At 49.1% G+C, this 14,396-nt stretch overlaps 1 protein-coding gene across 6 annotated transcripts in view; it reads right to left on the bottom strand.

Moving 5' to 3' along the window:
* Positions 1-14,396, bottom strand: part of GPR107 (G protein-coupled receptor 107) — a 91,175-nt gene that overhangs the window by 16,799 nt on the left and 59,980 nt on the right. For 5 of the 6 annotated variants that reach the window (XM_041724381.1, XM_041724382.1, XM_041724383.1 and 2 more), the window contains 3 exons: positions 8,673-8,722; positions 7,433-7,516; positions 6,493-6,611 (listed from right to left, as the gene is read on the bottom strand). In XM_041724381.1, coding sequence (XP_041580315.1) covers positions 6,493-6,611; positions 7,433-7,516; positions 8,673-8,722 — 253 coding nt within the window. Of the gene's footprint in view, positions 1-6,488; positions 6,612-7,432; positions 7,517-8,672; positions 8,723-14,396 lie in introns of those variants that run through there. The other variant, XM_041724386.1, reaches the window with a different exon arrangement.

Raw genomic sequence — 14,396 nt, 5'->3', positions numbered from 1 at the left:
GTGTATCTACATGACTATGATTATAAGACCACCACCTGTGTCCTAATTAACCTCCTAAAAAGCAAGCTCATCAGGTGTCGTCTTAATAACTAGTCACAACTGTCATTTCTGAGTCATGGGACAGAACCACAGCCTTTCAGGAACCTTCTGTCCCAGAGAGTCTTTGAGCATGAGAAACAGAACTGGCTGCTCTCTATAAATCTGGGCCCTGATCTCTACATGCTGGGCCAGGCTGCTCGGCTGTCAGAGAACGTGGCTCTGCCTACACTCTGTGACCTTGGGACAGAAGCATCATCTCTGTTGGTGCCTCATACTAAGTAGATGCCACGAAGCCCTACACTGAATGTGTACGTAGATCAAAACTGGGAGAACCCTGGCTTCAGAAGGTGTGAGGGGCTGAGCAGAGTGACTCTTTCCAGACAGCGAGTCATGACGTCTCTTGAGAAGGTGGGGTCTATGAGGAGACAACTTCTTGCCTCACAAATGTGAGCTGGACAGGATCTACAAAGGATCTGGGTTGCTTCATAGCCGAAGACACCAAGCAGAGAGATTGAACTGGCAGACAGAGCATAGAGGGATTGCAGGCCAGTGAAACTACCCTGGGTGCATCTGTAGTGTCAATACATGTCATGACACATTTGTCCGAACCCACAGAATGCATACCACCAAGTCTGCGGTAAATTACAGACTGTGGGGCAGCCCTAGTGGCTCAGCGGTTTAGCACTGCCTTCAGCCCAGGGTGCGATCCTGGAGACCTGGATTGAGTCCCACATCGGGCTCCCTGCATGGAGCCTGCTTCTCCCTCTGCCTGTCTCTCTGCCTTTCTCTCTCTCTCTGTGTCTCTAATGAATAAATAAAATCTTAAAAAAAAATTACAGACTGTGGGTGATAATGACATGTCCATGTGGGTTCATCGACTGTGACAAAGGTACCTACCATTCTGGAGGGGGAGGCTGATAACACGGGAGGCTATCCAGGTGGGGGCAAGGGGCATACGGGAAATTTCTGTTCCCTCTGTTCAATTCACTGTGATCTAAAACTGTTCTAAAAAGTAGAGTCAGTTAAAAACAGATCAACAAACATATCTGGCCAGCATCTCCCTACCTACTCTAGAAAACAAGGCGCCTATGTGCCCGATCATGGACCAACAGAAATTTCCTAAGCAGTAAATTAAATTCAATCAGTCAACTCAATAGATCTCTCCAAGGATCCTCCTTGTCCCCCCATCAGCTATCAAAGCCTTTAGCCACGAATGGTAATTCAGTGGCTGTACACATGACACATCTAGACCCCGTCCAGTGGGACCTAAAGGCAGATAAATGATTTTATGGGGTAAGGAAAAAATCCCCCCTTTATTTCTCCTTTCATTCCTTCATTCATGTTGCTGCTGCGACCAAGCCTCAGAGCCACCCAGTCCGCCCCAGAGCTGGGACTTAGACAAGAGTCCCTTAGACTCATAGGCTAGCTGTACCTCTGGCAAAGTCAGGACATAGTGGGCTGCCAAGACATGGTTCTTAGGGGGATCTAGGGGGCTCCTACAGATACTGTGAGTGGAAATGTGGCCCCTGGACAAAGGAAATTGCCACATTTCGTCATATGGCTCAATGTCACTTCCTGTCAGCTGGTGCAGCCGGGACCCAAGCCCTCGAGGAAGGATGCACCTCTTCAGGGTGACAGGCATGCACAAAGGGCTCGTCCTCATGGGACTGCCTGTCTCCAGACTGGGATGGGCAGGTGGAGCAGCTGCAGGCCCAAGAGAACCAGAAGCCTCTCTAGCTCCAGCATGGTTTCTCTAAACACTTGAGATCAAAGAAATGCACCCTCAAGTCTCAATAGTGTCACTCATGGTGACAGCAGCTGCTACGGGGCTTTGGCCCCCATTGGAAAGGGCAAGGGCTTCCATACAGCTGGGGCTGTGAGCACAGCCCATTCATCTGACCCCAAGTGGGGCTTGGGCTGTGGCTTGGGAGACACACCTGCTACCTGTCTTTCCCCAGGAATACACTGCTTTCCAGCTGGCAGATCAACTGAGAAAACAAGGCTCGCTCCGTCATGCCAGCCTGGGGCTGGGACAGAGAGGGACAGAAATCAGTGCCCTTTGGGTGCCCGCAGCCCAGCAGGAGATGGTCTTCCAGAGCAACACACAGAGCTGCTGGAAACACACAGGAGAGCTCTGAGCAGGTGGGACAATGGCTTGGGGTGGGCAGAATCATCTTGCCAGGGTCTGGGCGCAGCCTCGATGCCCGTACTGAAAGAGGAGGAGCAGGGGGAAAATGGGGGGTGGGAAAAGGGCCAAGGAGTTTCTGAACAAAAGAAATGTTAATGGACAAAAAACATGGAAGAAACAAAAGAATGTTCCCTGCACGGTTCAGGGAATGCTAAGAGTAGCAGGAGGGTCAAGGGTGGGCAGGGCAGGGCCGTGGAGGGCCTTGTCTCCCTTGCCACAGAGGCTGGATTTGCTTCTTATGCCAGGGTTCTCAGTCATGGCTCAAACAGGATGCCCTGGGGAGCTAAAAAGGCACAGAGGTAACTGAGCCCCGACACTGAGAATCAAGTCTTCAGGAGAGGGACCAGGGACGAGGACAGCTGTAGGAAGGCAGGGTCCTGGGGTCTCAAGGAGGAGAGGGAGAGGACACACAACATTGAGTCCCCAAGAAGTCTCACTCCACATGGGCTGAGAAGAGGGAGGTGTGGAGGCCAATTGCCACATGCTACTGAAGGCGAATGGCTGGAAAACAGCGCCATCAAGGCCTATAGGGAATGTAGGGGACAGGAACCTGGGTAAGGTTGGCTAGAGGGAAGCAGCTGGAGCTGGGGCTGGGGTGTGGTTACTGAGGAGACAGCCAGGCGACCTCAGGCTTGGGTGAGCCCTCCCCATGACAAGAGGAGAATGGAAGCCCCCCTGGCTGGTGGAATCGGGGAGTATGTGAGCATAGAGGGATGTCACGGAAGCAGGCAATGGTGAGGTAAACGGACGCAGGGCAAGACACCTGATGGCCATGATGCTGGGTGGGCCTCTGCAACCTGTTGTCCAGCAAACTGCCAACAAATGGGAAGGACACCTGGTGCCCAAGCTGTGGGTAAGCCTGGTCAGCCCCTGTCAACTGACACTCGGACACCGCAGCACTGAGAAAGAAGGGCACTGGGCTCAAGGGCCGGCAGCTTCTGGGCCGGTCTGAGGTGACAGTAGCTGTGATGGGCCAAGCAGATGTGCTCCCTGTGGACTCAGGAGAGCATGTGGAGGACAGAGAGGGGTAAGGGGGGAGCAGGGCAGAGCTGGAGAGAGCAGAAGGACCCAGTGCTGCCTCTCACTACTCAGATGCATCTAAAAGGTGACCCCCTCCTCTCCCAGCAGGACCCTGATGGTCTGTGTGGCCAAACAGGCCTACTGAACTCAGGCAAGATAAGAGGGGGAGCTCTGGCACCCACTGCTCCTGATGCTGCACCTGTGGGGCCCCCGGACACATCTGTTTCTGTAACCGAACCAAACCATAACGTAGAACCCAACTAAAAACAGGTTTCTGGACTCAAGATGTGGAGACGCCTGGTTGGGAAACAATTCTATTAGTCTCTAATACCCGTTTCCACTTTTGTTGCCCAACCACTTGAAGGACAGCAGTCAGGTAGGAAAAGGTTCCCAGCAACCCTGAGGCCAGTATTTGGGAATGGGAAGCCCGGAGAGGCAATGTCCTGGCCCTGGACCCCACACCAAATGGTTCTTCCCATTCTGACTTTTCCAGATAGCAGAAAGTAATTCACATCATCAAGTATATGCACAGCACAGGAGGCAGTTACTAAGTCTGATCACTAAAACTACATCTAATACTTTTTAACTTGCTGTATTTTTTATGACAAAATTCTCTTACCAAAATTGGTGAGCTTTTGCTGAGTTTTAGCCCAAAGAGAGGTGTGTCCAGAAATAAAAGGAAAAAAGGATAGGAAGTCAGGTACTTCTGACTGCACCCTCACTCTGCAGGCTCAGCTGGAGAAGGTGGGTGAGGCCTGGTGGGAGCACTCCACCCCCAGGAGGAGCCCGGCCTGTCCTGGCCTCAATTGCCAAGACTTGCCTCCCAAACACACTGCACTTCAGAGGAAGGAAGTAAAGACAGGTAGAAGAGAAACTACCCAGGGGCGCCTGGGCAGCTCAGTTCGTGAAGCATCTGCTTTGGGCTCAGGTCATGATCCTGGGGTCCTGGGAGGATTGGGCCATGTCAGGGGGTTGAGGGGAGTGTCCCTGCTCAGCGGGGAGTCTGCTTCTCATTCTCCCTCTGCCTGCTGCTCCCCCTGGCTTGTGTATATGCTCTTGTGTGCATGCGCTCTCTCTCTAATAAATAAATAAAACCTTAAAAAAAAAGAGAGAGAGAGAGAAACTACCCAGAATCTCAGCCAATAAGGTCAATGAATGGCCCAGGTCAGAGTCTGCATGCCACCAGTGGGTAAGACTCATTAGAAGAGGATTTGTTTTGAGGTGTGTGAGGCCTAAGGAATACTCCTTCCCACAAAGAGGAAGTAATACTTGTTCTGTGGTGAAAAGCAGATCAAGCTCCTTGTGGATGACAGAGAGCTCATGATCTTCTAGAAAACACAAACAACAGCTCTGCTTGCCTCTGGCTTGAGTTATTTCTGGAAGAGTTAAGAGGTGCCATCCAGGAACAGCACCTCCAAGCAGAAGTGGGAGGGGACAGCGCAGTGGCACCCCGAGAATCGCAAAGAGCCCTCACGTTCGCCTGTCACCTGAAGGTGAGCATGGATGGCAGGCTGACGGCTGGGGCCTCTACCACATGCCTGTTCTGCTGTCACATTCAATCAATCTATAGAACTTTCTCGACAGCAGAACTTTCTCCCAGCCAGAGAGAAGCCCCAGAACAATTTTCCTGCTAACTTAAAGGCACATGACCTCAGTCAGCTCCCCAACTTCTTTTTCACAGGCTAAGCGGGACTAGTGCTTCTTGGAAACAGTACCACCCTGAACAAAGCCTTCGCCTTGGTCTGACTCTCTTGCAGGTACACATTCAGCCCTTCTGCCACTGAAGAGAAGCTCCCTTAGTATCACAGGATGGCTCCCACTTAGCCAGCCACAGAAAACATGGAGTCATCACAGCGCTCCTCCCTTAGAATAGGAGTGTAAGCAGAGGCAACCAATAGACACCCCTTGGCATTCCGATCTCTCCCGCGGCCTGCCAGAATTAAAGACACACACTCCCTCCAGTCTCCACATGACTCGTGGTCTGTCTGTCCGCTTCCCCCACTTCCCTACCCTGATTCAAGAACATACAGACTGTCCTGCAGTTATCACAGATTCCCAGCGAGAAACAAAAATCCAAACAAAATTTCTAAAAATCCTACCATGAGACAAAAACACCTTTACAATGTGTCCATGCTTCTGATACAATGGCTGATGGTGGGGATGCGGAGGAACAAGAACTCCTACACTGCTGGTGAGAACATCGAAGGGCCCCATCATCCAGCATCTAAGCTGCATACCCCAGAGAAGCCCTGGATAAATACACTGCATCCCGCTCACTGCTTCTTACCTGACTGACTTGTATTTGGGCCCCTTCAACCAAGTTCCTTACTCAGGTTCTGCTATTTTTAGAAAAGGCACCCTTCACGGCTCTACCACCTTCTTCTCTGCTATCTGTAAGAAGGTATTTCCTCCTCTGCACACAGAGTTGTGGTTTGGGGCCCACAGGTTTATTGTTCCCATAGTGGGGCGGAGCATAAAGAGCTGTCCTAGGCTGCCCTACAGCTCAGTAGGGCCCAGCCCGGGCAAGAGGCTAAGCCTCTGAATCCGGATATGTCAAAAGGCCACCTGCCTTGCTGGAGGCAGCACACTTGAAACTCAGCCTGAGGCTAATCTTCAAACACAACAACTGACCTGGCCCATCACAGTTCATTGGTAAACAAGCCAATACTCTTAATCACTATTCCTTTTCTAGATAATGAGTACCCTTTCCCAGAAAATAGGACCCTAAAGTCACTTGCCCTATGACTCGAAAAATCCATTTGAATGCTCTGATAGAGGTCAAATCACTGCGCTAGCTGTGAAAAGCCATTTCATTATCTGATGACTGAGGAGTCTGAGGACAATTAGAGGACTCACAGCCGACTCAGACGATCACATTTTCGGACATCAGCTCCCAGTGGCAGGGGTCCAACAGGAAGTGGGGCTGCCCAAGCCTAGCAGTGAAAGGGTCAAGCAGATGCCCAAGTTCTCACCCCTGAGTTATTAGAAGCAGGCTCTAACCATGCTCAGGGATGCCTAATCAGATGGCCAGCTCCACTTTCCCTGCAAAGACTGAGCAATGCTTGGCAGATGCTGTACTTTAATCTGAGTAAGAGAGCCTGGGGCTTAAGTGTCCATTTCCTTCTGCTAAATATAGAGGTACCACCTCTGGAGCAACAAAATGCAGGGAGAAGCTGCTCCAGTTCACACCATGCTGTTTAGTTGGGTCAAGGGGCAAAGGAGGAGGGGCAAGAAAGATTTCTTACACTGATTCCATTTCCAAGTCATCCTCCTGAGAAAGTTGTAGGTAGGGGTTATCTGAAGCTGGACGGAATTTACAGCCCGTAAGAACAAAGAATACCAACGTGGCCATTTCATCCAGGAGCTGCAAATTAAAACACCCCCGCCCCCAAAAAAGGGATTAGCAATGCTGTTCTTCAAAAAGCAGTGGAACTAAACAAACTAGCCCAGCCCTCCCACTCTGCCCGCCAACTGCTGACCACTCACTTAAAGGCCAGGGCAGCGCTAGGGATGGGTCTCCTCACAAACTGGGCCAGAGCCTCAGCTGGGAGCATTCTGCCCAAAGATATTTAAGATACTACACTTTAACCAGTCTTCACTGGTATCTTTTAAGAGCTTCTTGTATCCCTATGTTTCCTATAGCACCCTCAGCACCAAGTAGGTGCCTCAGGGAAAGTCTCATCACTGTGTGTACACCTGGAAGTAACCCGGCACTGTGTAACTATACATTCAGGTAAGGACAAGAAACAAAAAAGGCTCTAAATCATTTGGTTGCTTACCCTAGTAGTTAACTGGCCCTAGCATATGGCAAAGACACTGTATTATTGAAACACTAATGTACATAGAAGGAGGGCACTCTGGATTCTAAGCTTCTCTAAGCCCCATAACAGAAGGAAAGACCATGTCTCACTGGGTTTTAATTATATAGGGCAAATCTCACACTCTCTGCCTGAGGCTTTTCTCTTCAAAGTCTTATAAAACTGAAAACTAAAATCAATAATGCAATTACTTCCTTATTTTTCATGTAATCCAGCAGCTTTCCTGGACAAAGAGATGATCTTAATTTTGGACCAGAAGACACAGAAGTGGCCACTGCTTGATAACTTTGGAGTAACCTTACATTATACCTCAAGACTTTATCCTCAGCCAGAGTGTCTCTGGCACTGTCCCCCACAAGCAGCACACCTGGTAGAGCCACTTCCACTGGAACGGAACAGCCAGTTTGAGGAGAAATGCAATGATCCTGGTGAAGTATATATAACATACGATCTATAGGAGAGAAAAAAATAAATAAAATCAATGTAGAAATTACAGCACCACTTTCTTCCAACAACTTGCTGTCACCAAAGAACTAAAAAAAAGAAGACAGAATGACCTGACAAAAGTCACTGGACAGGTGCTGTTAAGTGTGGCAGAGACAGCTTCCCTGCTGGTCCCACTTAAAAGGACTTGTTCATCTCTAGGTGACCACCCAACATGGGGCGGACAAAATGTTTGGTGTGGCAGTTCTTAACTCTCAAGTCACCCTTTCCTTGCCTTTTCCACGTACATAACATACTGACTTCAATCCCCAAAGGACAGTATTTTTTATTCCCAGGCCTTGAGGAATGTTTTTGAGTGGCAGCAGCAAAACGAAGCTCACTTTAGCCTCTTTGGCAGAGGACTGTGCGCGTCTGAGGCCCATACCAGAGGACATACCCTAACACTGAGTGCTCCAGTAAGGGAGGACATGGCAAGGATCCACCCTGCTGGCCGCTGGAGCATGGCCTGCTCATTGGGACCACTCCCAGGATGGCTGGGCTTGCAGGGAAGGAATCGTCCAACCCACAGATTCAAGATGCCCCAGAAACTTTATTTTAGGAGGCAGGAAGCAAACTCTAGAAGAGTTTGTACCTTACGTATTCCAAGAAATTAGTATCGTAATAAGTTACAGCAGGTCCTGCCTTTAGTGTATACTCATTAGGGACTTTTCACGTCCAGCAGCCCTGATTTTAGGCATGATCTCCGTTTTGCAAATGAATAAAACAAACCAGCCAAGAGTCAGTTGTGTATGGCACATGCCAGGAAGAGCACCTAGAGGAATAACTACCAAACTGTTAATGGTAATCACCTGGGAGAGGTGGGGTGGGGAATATGAGGGTCATAAAACACTTCTGCTCTGACTCTATAATCCCCACATTGTAAGAAAACATCAAGCATGCATTACGTTTCTGAGTATTTAAAGCCAAATTTAAAACTAACATTTAAGAAGGAGTGACTCAGCTGTTTAATTTCCCCTATCAAAAGACACAATATGATTTGATAAAATAAAATATGCACAGCTCCAGGTAGCACATCTTGTACTTTTGCCAATTCTTTGGAAGTTCATTTGCTCTACTTCCTAAACTGATCTTATTTACAGATTTAGGATTTTTTTTTTACTCACCAAGACGTAATAGTGTCTGAAAAGTTTCAGCTTTGCTAGGTTAATAGCAGCTAGGGAGAAGAAAGAACAAAATGACAGGCATATTAACTTCTTTTCTCATTTTTAAAAGCAAGTGACATTCAGGTGCCCTCTGTCAAGAGGCCAAGTCCAATGCAGATGAGTACTGCCCAGGGGCACATCTATATTTCTGGAAATGCATCAGCTTGGCAGGATCTTCCCCAATCACCAGGAAGAATCAGGGAGTTATGGGAGCAGAAGGCTGGGGTTCCCAGCTCCAGTGGTGTGCTGGTGTGTGTCACCTCACTCATGGTTCAGCTTTAAACTCGCCATGTTGTGGGGATGCTGACACCACAGAAATGGGTAGACACTACAAATCAAGATTCCCCCACTCCCCAAAAGCCACTGGTAAACATTTCAGCTCTGCCCCTGTGGCTGACAGAGCTGCACTCCCCACTAGGATCAGTCTCAGGTGGGTCCCTGAGCCTCCCATTAGCTGAGGATATAAATTCAAATAACCCATGAATGCATCTTGCAAATTTCACTTGTAACAAGCCCTTTAAACACAACCCTGCTGGCTGTGTCCTACCTTTGGATCACTCAAGGTCAGAGAGCCAGGACAGCTAGCTTCCTGCCACCGCCTATGGCCATGAAATATTGATGACCACAGAGGGTAGCCTGGCTCTCTCCCCGATTAGCAAGCCTTTCATTCATCATAAACCTTCCTGCAGGAGGCAAATTAATTTGGCTTAATAGCATTCAATTACTGGTTCCGTTTTAGAATGGCACTGTGGGTGAAGAAAGTTCCTCTTCCTCTTCCTCCTCCTCTCGCTCAGGATTAGTGGAGGGCAGTCAGGCTTAGGGTCCCAAAAGAAATTCCTGGAATCCTAAAATAATCTTTGACGTGATTATCAACCAACAGTATCTGCAAGAATGTCCTCGGAGAAACCGAACGGCTCCATGAGGAGAGGATCAGAAAATCTTTATAGAACATCTAACCCTCACAAGTAAGAGGCCATAACACCCAGGTGTCAAGCTGGACTGGACTAACACGTGCATCGTTCGAAAAAGCTAAATTAAAGATCAGCAAAAGCTTTCTTATCTAGTAACCTCTCTGGTAGTCTCATTAGTTTTAAAATTAAATCTCTCTGGTTCTCATCCAGTTTGCCATTCACTCTGCCTTTGGGCCAGGTTCCAGGATGCAGCTAAACTGAGGCAGGGCAGCTGTGGCCTTTGCCCCAGGGAAAGAGAGGCACTACGCACCCAGCGTGAGGTGCGCAGAGAACCAAGTGAGTGATACGAGCAGGTGATACAAGCAGGTGCTCCTGCCCATCTCGGGGATGGCAGAAGCTCCACTGAAGACCAAGTTCTAAGCCCGAGAATTCTGTGTCGGATGGCTAAGCCACCACGGATTTAACGCTTCACACATCCGTATGAGCCAGTATGAACTAGTATTCCTTCCGTGTGTCTTTCTGTGTGGATGTTTCCTGCCTACGTGGTCAAGGAAATGGCCTGCCTCCTAAAACAAGCAAAATCGTTCTTGCATATGAACACTCAATTCTCTTCTTTGTGAATAACCGAGGAAGAACATTAACGATTACTCTTTAAATAATAAAAATGCTTTTAAAAGTCTCTCCTGAATTTCGTTTGCTAAAATATATCCTACAAATGGAACTCCTGCCCTTGTTTCACCAAGAACCATTAGCCAGACCAGAGAGCAGTGTGAATTTTTTAGTCCTGGGTGCCAAGGAGCCATGACAGGATATGGCTGCTGCGGCCCCGCCCAAAGGGCTCCCAACTTAGACTAGAGGAGCTGGTTTCTCAGCAGAGGCCTGACCAGGGCTCAGGAGAGAGCAAGAGGCCAGTGGACAATGCTCGGAAAGAGCAGGTCAAGGGCCCAGGGGCTACATGGGGAAGAGGGAGCCTGGCAGCTGGGCTGTGGGGGAGGCCAGGGAATAAGTGGGCGCCATGGGGAGAGCCCAAAATGGAGCCTGATGCAAAAGACCACTAGCTGTCCTGGGCGGTACCAACAGCCCCAGGATGCCTCTCAAGGGTCTGAAGACATGGTCACATCTACATTTGAGAATAATCTCTCTAGAGAAAGGATGGAAAGAACCAAGAGTGAGAGTTCAAATGAAGTCAAAAGCCTTGAATTTGCAGAGGTCCCTCTAAAAGGTGATAAGGCACTTCTCCATCAGTGCAGATCCCACCTCAGGGGCCAGCTGCAAGAGATGGGACAGACAAGGTAAGTCTAATGGTCCCCTTCCTCCCTACTAGGGGGAAGAACATGGGGTTGATGGAGAGGGAATAGAGGTGAAGGCGCTGAAGGATGAAGACCGTGTTTGAAGGGAAGGGTGTGGAAGGTGCCAATCTAACGTCTCCCTAGAGTCAGGAGCCACCACGTCACACGGTCCAGGCCACTGAAAGACACCCTGAGCTGAGGCAGGCCACCCACGCCCGGCACTGATGCCTTGCCATCTCAGGATATGTACTAGGACGGACAAACAGACCTGGGGACAAGCACCACTGCCTCTAGGAAATGCAGCCACAGTAAGTAAAGCTCAGGGTCATTTGCAAAACCCACCAGTCATGACAGATGTCACTTCCAGTCACACACAAGACATTTGTTTATGAGACTACTGCTCCCGAGGCCAGGCTCCCACCTGGGTGTTCTAGTCACAGCCAAGGCAGCAAAGGCAGGGAGGGAGTTGAGTTACTGAACTGAGAAACCAAAGTGGGTAACAGTGCACATCTGAACATCTTGGGTTCAAATCCCAACTCTACTGCCTCTTAGCTGTGTGACCTCAGAGAAGCCACCTAACCTCTCTGAGCCTCAGTCTCTTCATCTGTAAAAGAAAGATAACAATACCTCCACAAAGGCTGTTGGCAGAGGTAGTGAGACAGTATGTGGAAAGTAAACAGGACTCAGTAAGCACTCAGTGAATGTCTAATATTACAGTATTGGGATTATATAGTATCGACTGAACACCAAATGGGCTATAGACTGTTGCAGCGGCTGCCACATCTGGCAAGAATCCAGGCTCCAGTGAGTGCAACTGGACGAAGTGGGGGCCTGGGGGCTGCCAGCATGCCCTGGGCTCTCCTGGCAGCAGTGCTGCCATCTGCACATGATGTGTTAGCCTGCTGAGAAGATTCAACCCTAGAAGGGAAACCTCACCAGCGTTATGCAAGGAGCAGAGAGAAAGGCAGCAGATCGCAGCCTGGAATCCCAAGCCTCTTTCTGCTTTTTTCCAAAAAAGCTGTCCCTAGAGTTGAGAACACTGCTGAGCTTGACGCTCACTGGCTCCTGGCAGGCCGGGCTCCCACGGGAGCAGAGTCTCCTAAAGTCTGGGCTGGCTATTTCTGACCCCACCACCACCAATAGCAAATATGGTAAAAGAGTGAGTCTAGTGGGATGAAAAAACCTCGGACAGGAGCCCAGAGTCCCACGTTCCAGTCCCTGCACCGTCATGGCTCCATGGGCCTGGGCCTGGCCTGGCCTTCCCTTCTCAGGCATGGGTCTGCTTGTGGGCAGGAGGATGTCTTTTTTTTAACAGAGTTTATTTATTTATTTTATTATTATTATTTTTTAAGATTTTATTTATTTATTCATAGAGACACAGAGAGAGAGAGAGAGGGGCAGAGGCACAGGCAGAGGGAGAAGCAGGCTCCATGCAGGAAGCCTGACCCGGGACTCGATCCAGGGTCCCCAGGATCAAACCCCGTGCTGCAGGCGGTGCTAAACCGCTACGCCACCAGGGCTGCCCAGGAGGATGTCTTTATGGCAATGTTTCTCCCTGGGGTGAGCACCAGAATCACCCTGAAAGCTTCTCCTAGTACACATGCCTGACTGCCCCTGTCATAGACCTGGACTTGGCCAGAGGACTTTGAAGAACCTCCCAGGGAATGGGGAAGGAGTGAGGGTGAGGGCAGGGAGGTTGTGTACCTGGCTCTAGGAGCTCCTGCAAGACCTACCTCCTGCTATGGGCACCCCCCAACCAGGAAATCACCAGGACTCTGGATTTTGGCAACTACTTTTTGCTGAGAACAGAACAAGTGCCCACGGAGGCAGAAAGTGCCCAGCTGTTTCAAATGCTTTACCAAGGCAGCAATCTCTGTGACCAGTAGGAGCAAAAGCAAAGGTACCCCATTTAAAGGAGCTGCTGCCCCTTCCCTAGACTTTTGCCTTTTCTCTGTCTGCCCAAGAGAACTAAGAGGCAGGCAAGAAGACGATGGTCACCTTCCTCCCCAGTGGACCTGCCTGGATGCTCTTGAACCCTGACAGTGGTTGTCACCATCGACTGAGTGGGAACCATGTGTCAAGCACATCTCATGCTTCATGTGATAGCCTCCACGAAGGAAGAACCGCTATGACCACTGCCTCACAGAGTAAGGACTCAGGCCTGGAGAAGTTTACCAAATTATCAAGATCACACAGCTAATAAGCAGAGAAGCCAGTACTCAACACCCAAGTCCACCTCTCTCTAAAGACCATGCTCTCAATGCCCACACGTTGCACTATGAGAAAGGCAATTCATAGCTTTGTAATCCCCTGGCAGCCCAGGGTTCAAAATGCCGAGCAATGCCCAGGAGCTGCCAGCGATCCATCTTGAAGAGTTAATACTGGATGATTTATGAGACACACAGAAGCAAAAGCCCATGACAGTCTCTTAAAAGGTGAAAAATTTCCAAAACAATCCTTCTCTGAGTATAAAGAAAGCCTTGAGGCTTAAAACCATCCCCACCTACCCAACATCCTTTCCTCCTGCTTCCTCCCTGCCGTGCTTCAGAGAGAATTTTGAGTCAAACACAAAAATTACAGAAATAAGGATGATTGCAAAGCCTGGCTGGCGTCAGTGTCTCTCTGACTCACCCTCAAGCTCAGTGGTTCCACAGTCTGCGTAAGCTCCGAGCTCAAGCTCCCTCTGCATGGGGGGCCCAACAGCTGCCCCCACTCTCATGGTTGAGTCAGGCCTGAAAGCCAGGCCACAAGCTGACCTGGGACCACACTGACCTGAAAGTGTCCATTTGGGGGAGAGATCAGCTCAGCTGGTGCTCTCTGACCTCTGCTGAGAGGAGATCCCACTAACCCATCCCACAAAGACAGTATCAGGAGCAAGTATGGGAACAGCTGTGATGAGCCAAAACTCTGCAGAGAAGAAAACTGATTTTTGAACTGTTGAGAATCATGTGAAAAGTGGTTCAAAGTACATTTCCAATATACATTTTTCCCACAATATACATTTAAAACAATGATCCAGGAGTGGTCAAAATTCACCAAAATGAACAGTTAAGGGCTATCTTATTATAAGCAAATATTATTGTAAAGGAACAATAAAAAGAAAGAAGCAAAAATGGCCCAAGAAACTGGAGGGTATTATACTGAGTGAAGAAAGTCAATCAGAGAAGGACAAACATTGTATGTTCTCATTCATTTGGGGAATATAAATAATAGTGAAAGGGAATATAAAGGAAGGGAGAAGAAATGTGTGGAAAATATCAGAAAGGGAGAAAGAACATAAAGACTCCTAATTCTGGGAAACGAACTAGGGGTGGTGGAAAGAGAGGAGGGCGGGGGGTGGGGGTGAATGGGTGACGGGCACTAAGGGGGGCACTTGACGGGATGAGCACTGGGTGTTATTCTGTATGTTGGCAAATTGAACACCAATAAAAAATAAATTTATTATAAAAAAGAAAATGGCCCAAGAGACTGGCTGATAACCAGAG

Source organism: Vulpes lagopus, chromosome 12 (assembly GCF_018345385.1).
Source record: "Vulpes lagopus strain Blue_001 chromosome 12, ASM1834538v1, whole genome shotgun sequence".
Classification (NCBI taxonomy): domain Eukaryota; kingdom Metazoa; phylum Chordata; class Mammalia; order Carnivora; family Canidae; genus Vulpes; species Vulpes lagopus.
This window is presented reverse-complemented; position numbering and strand designations above follow the sequence as displayed.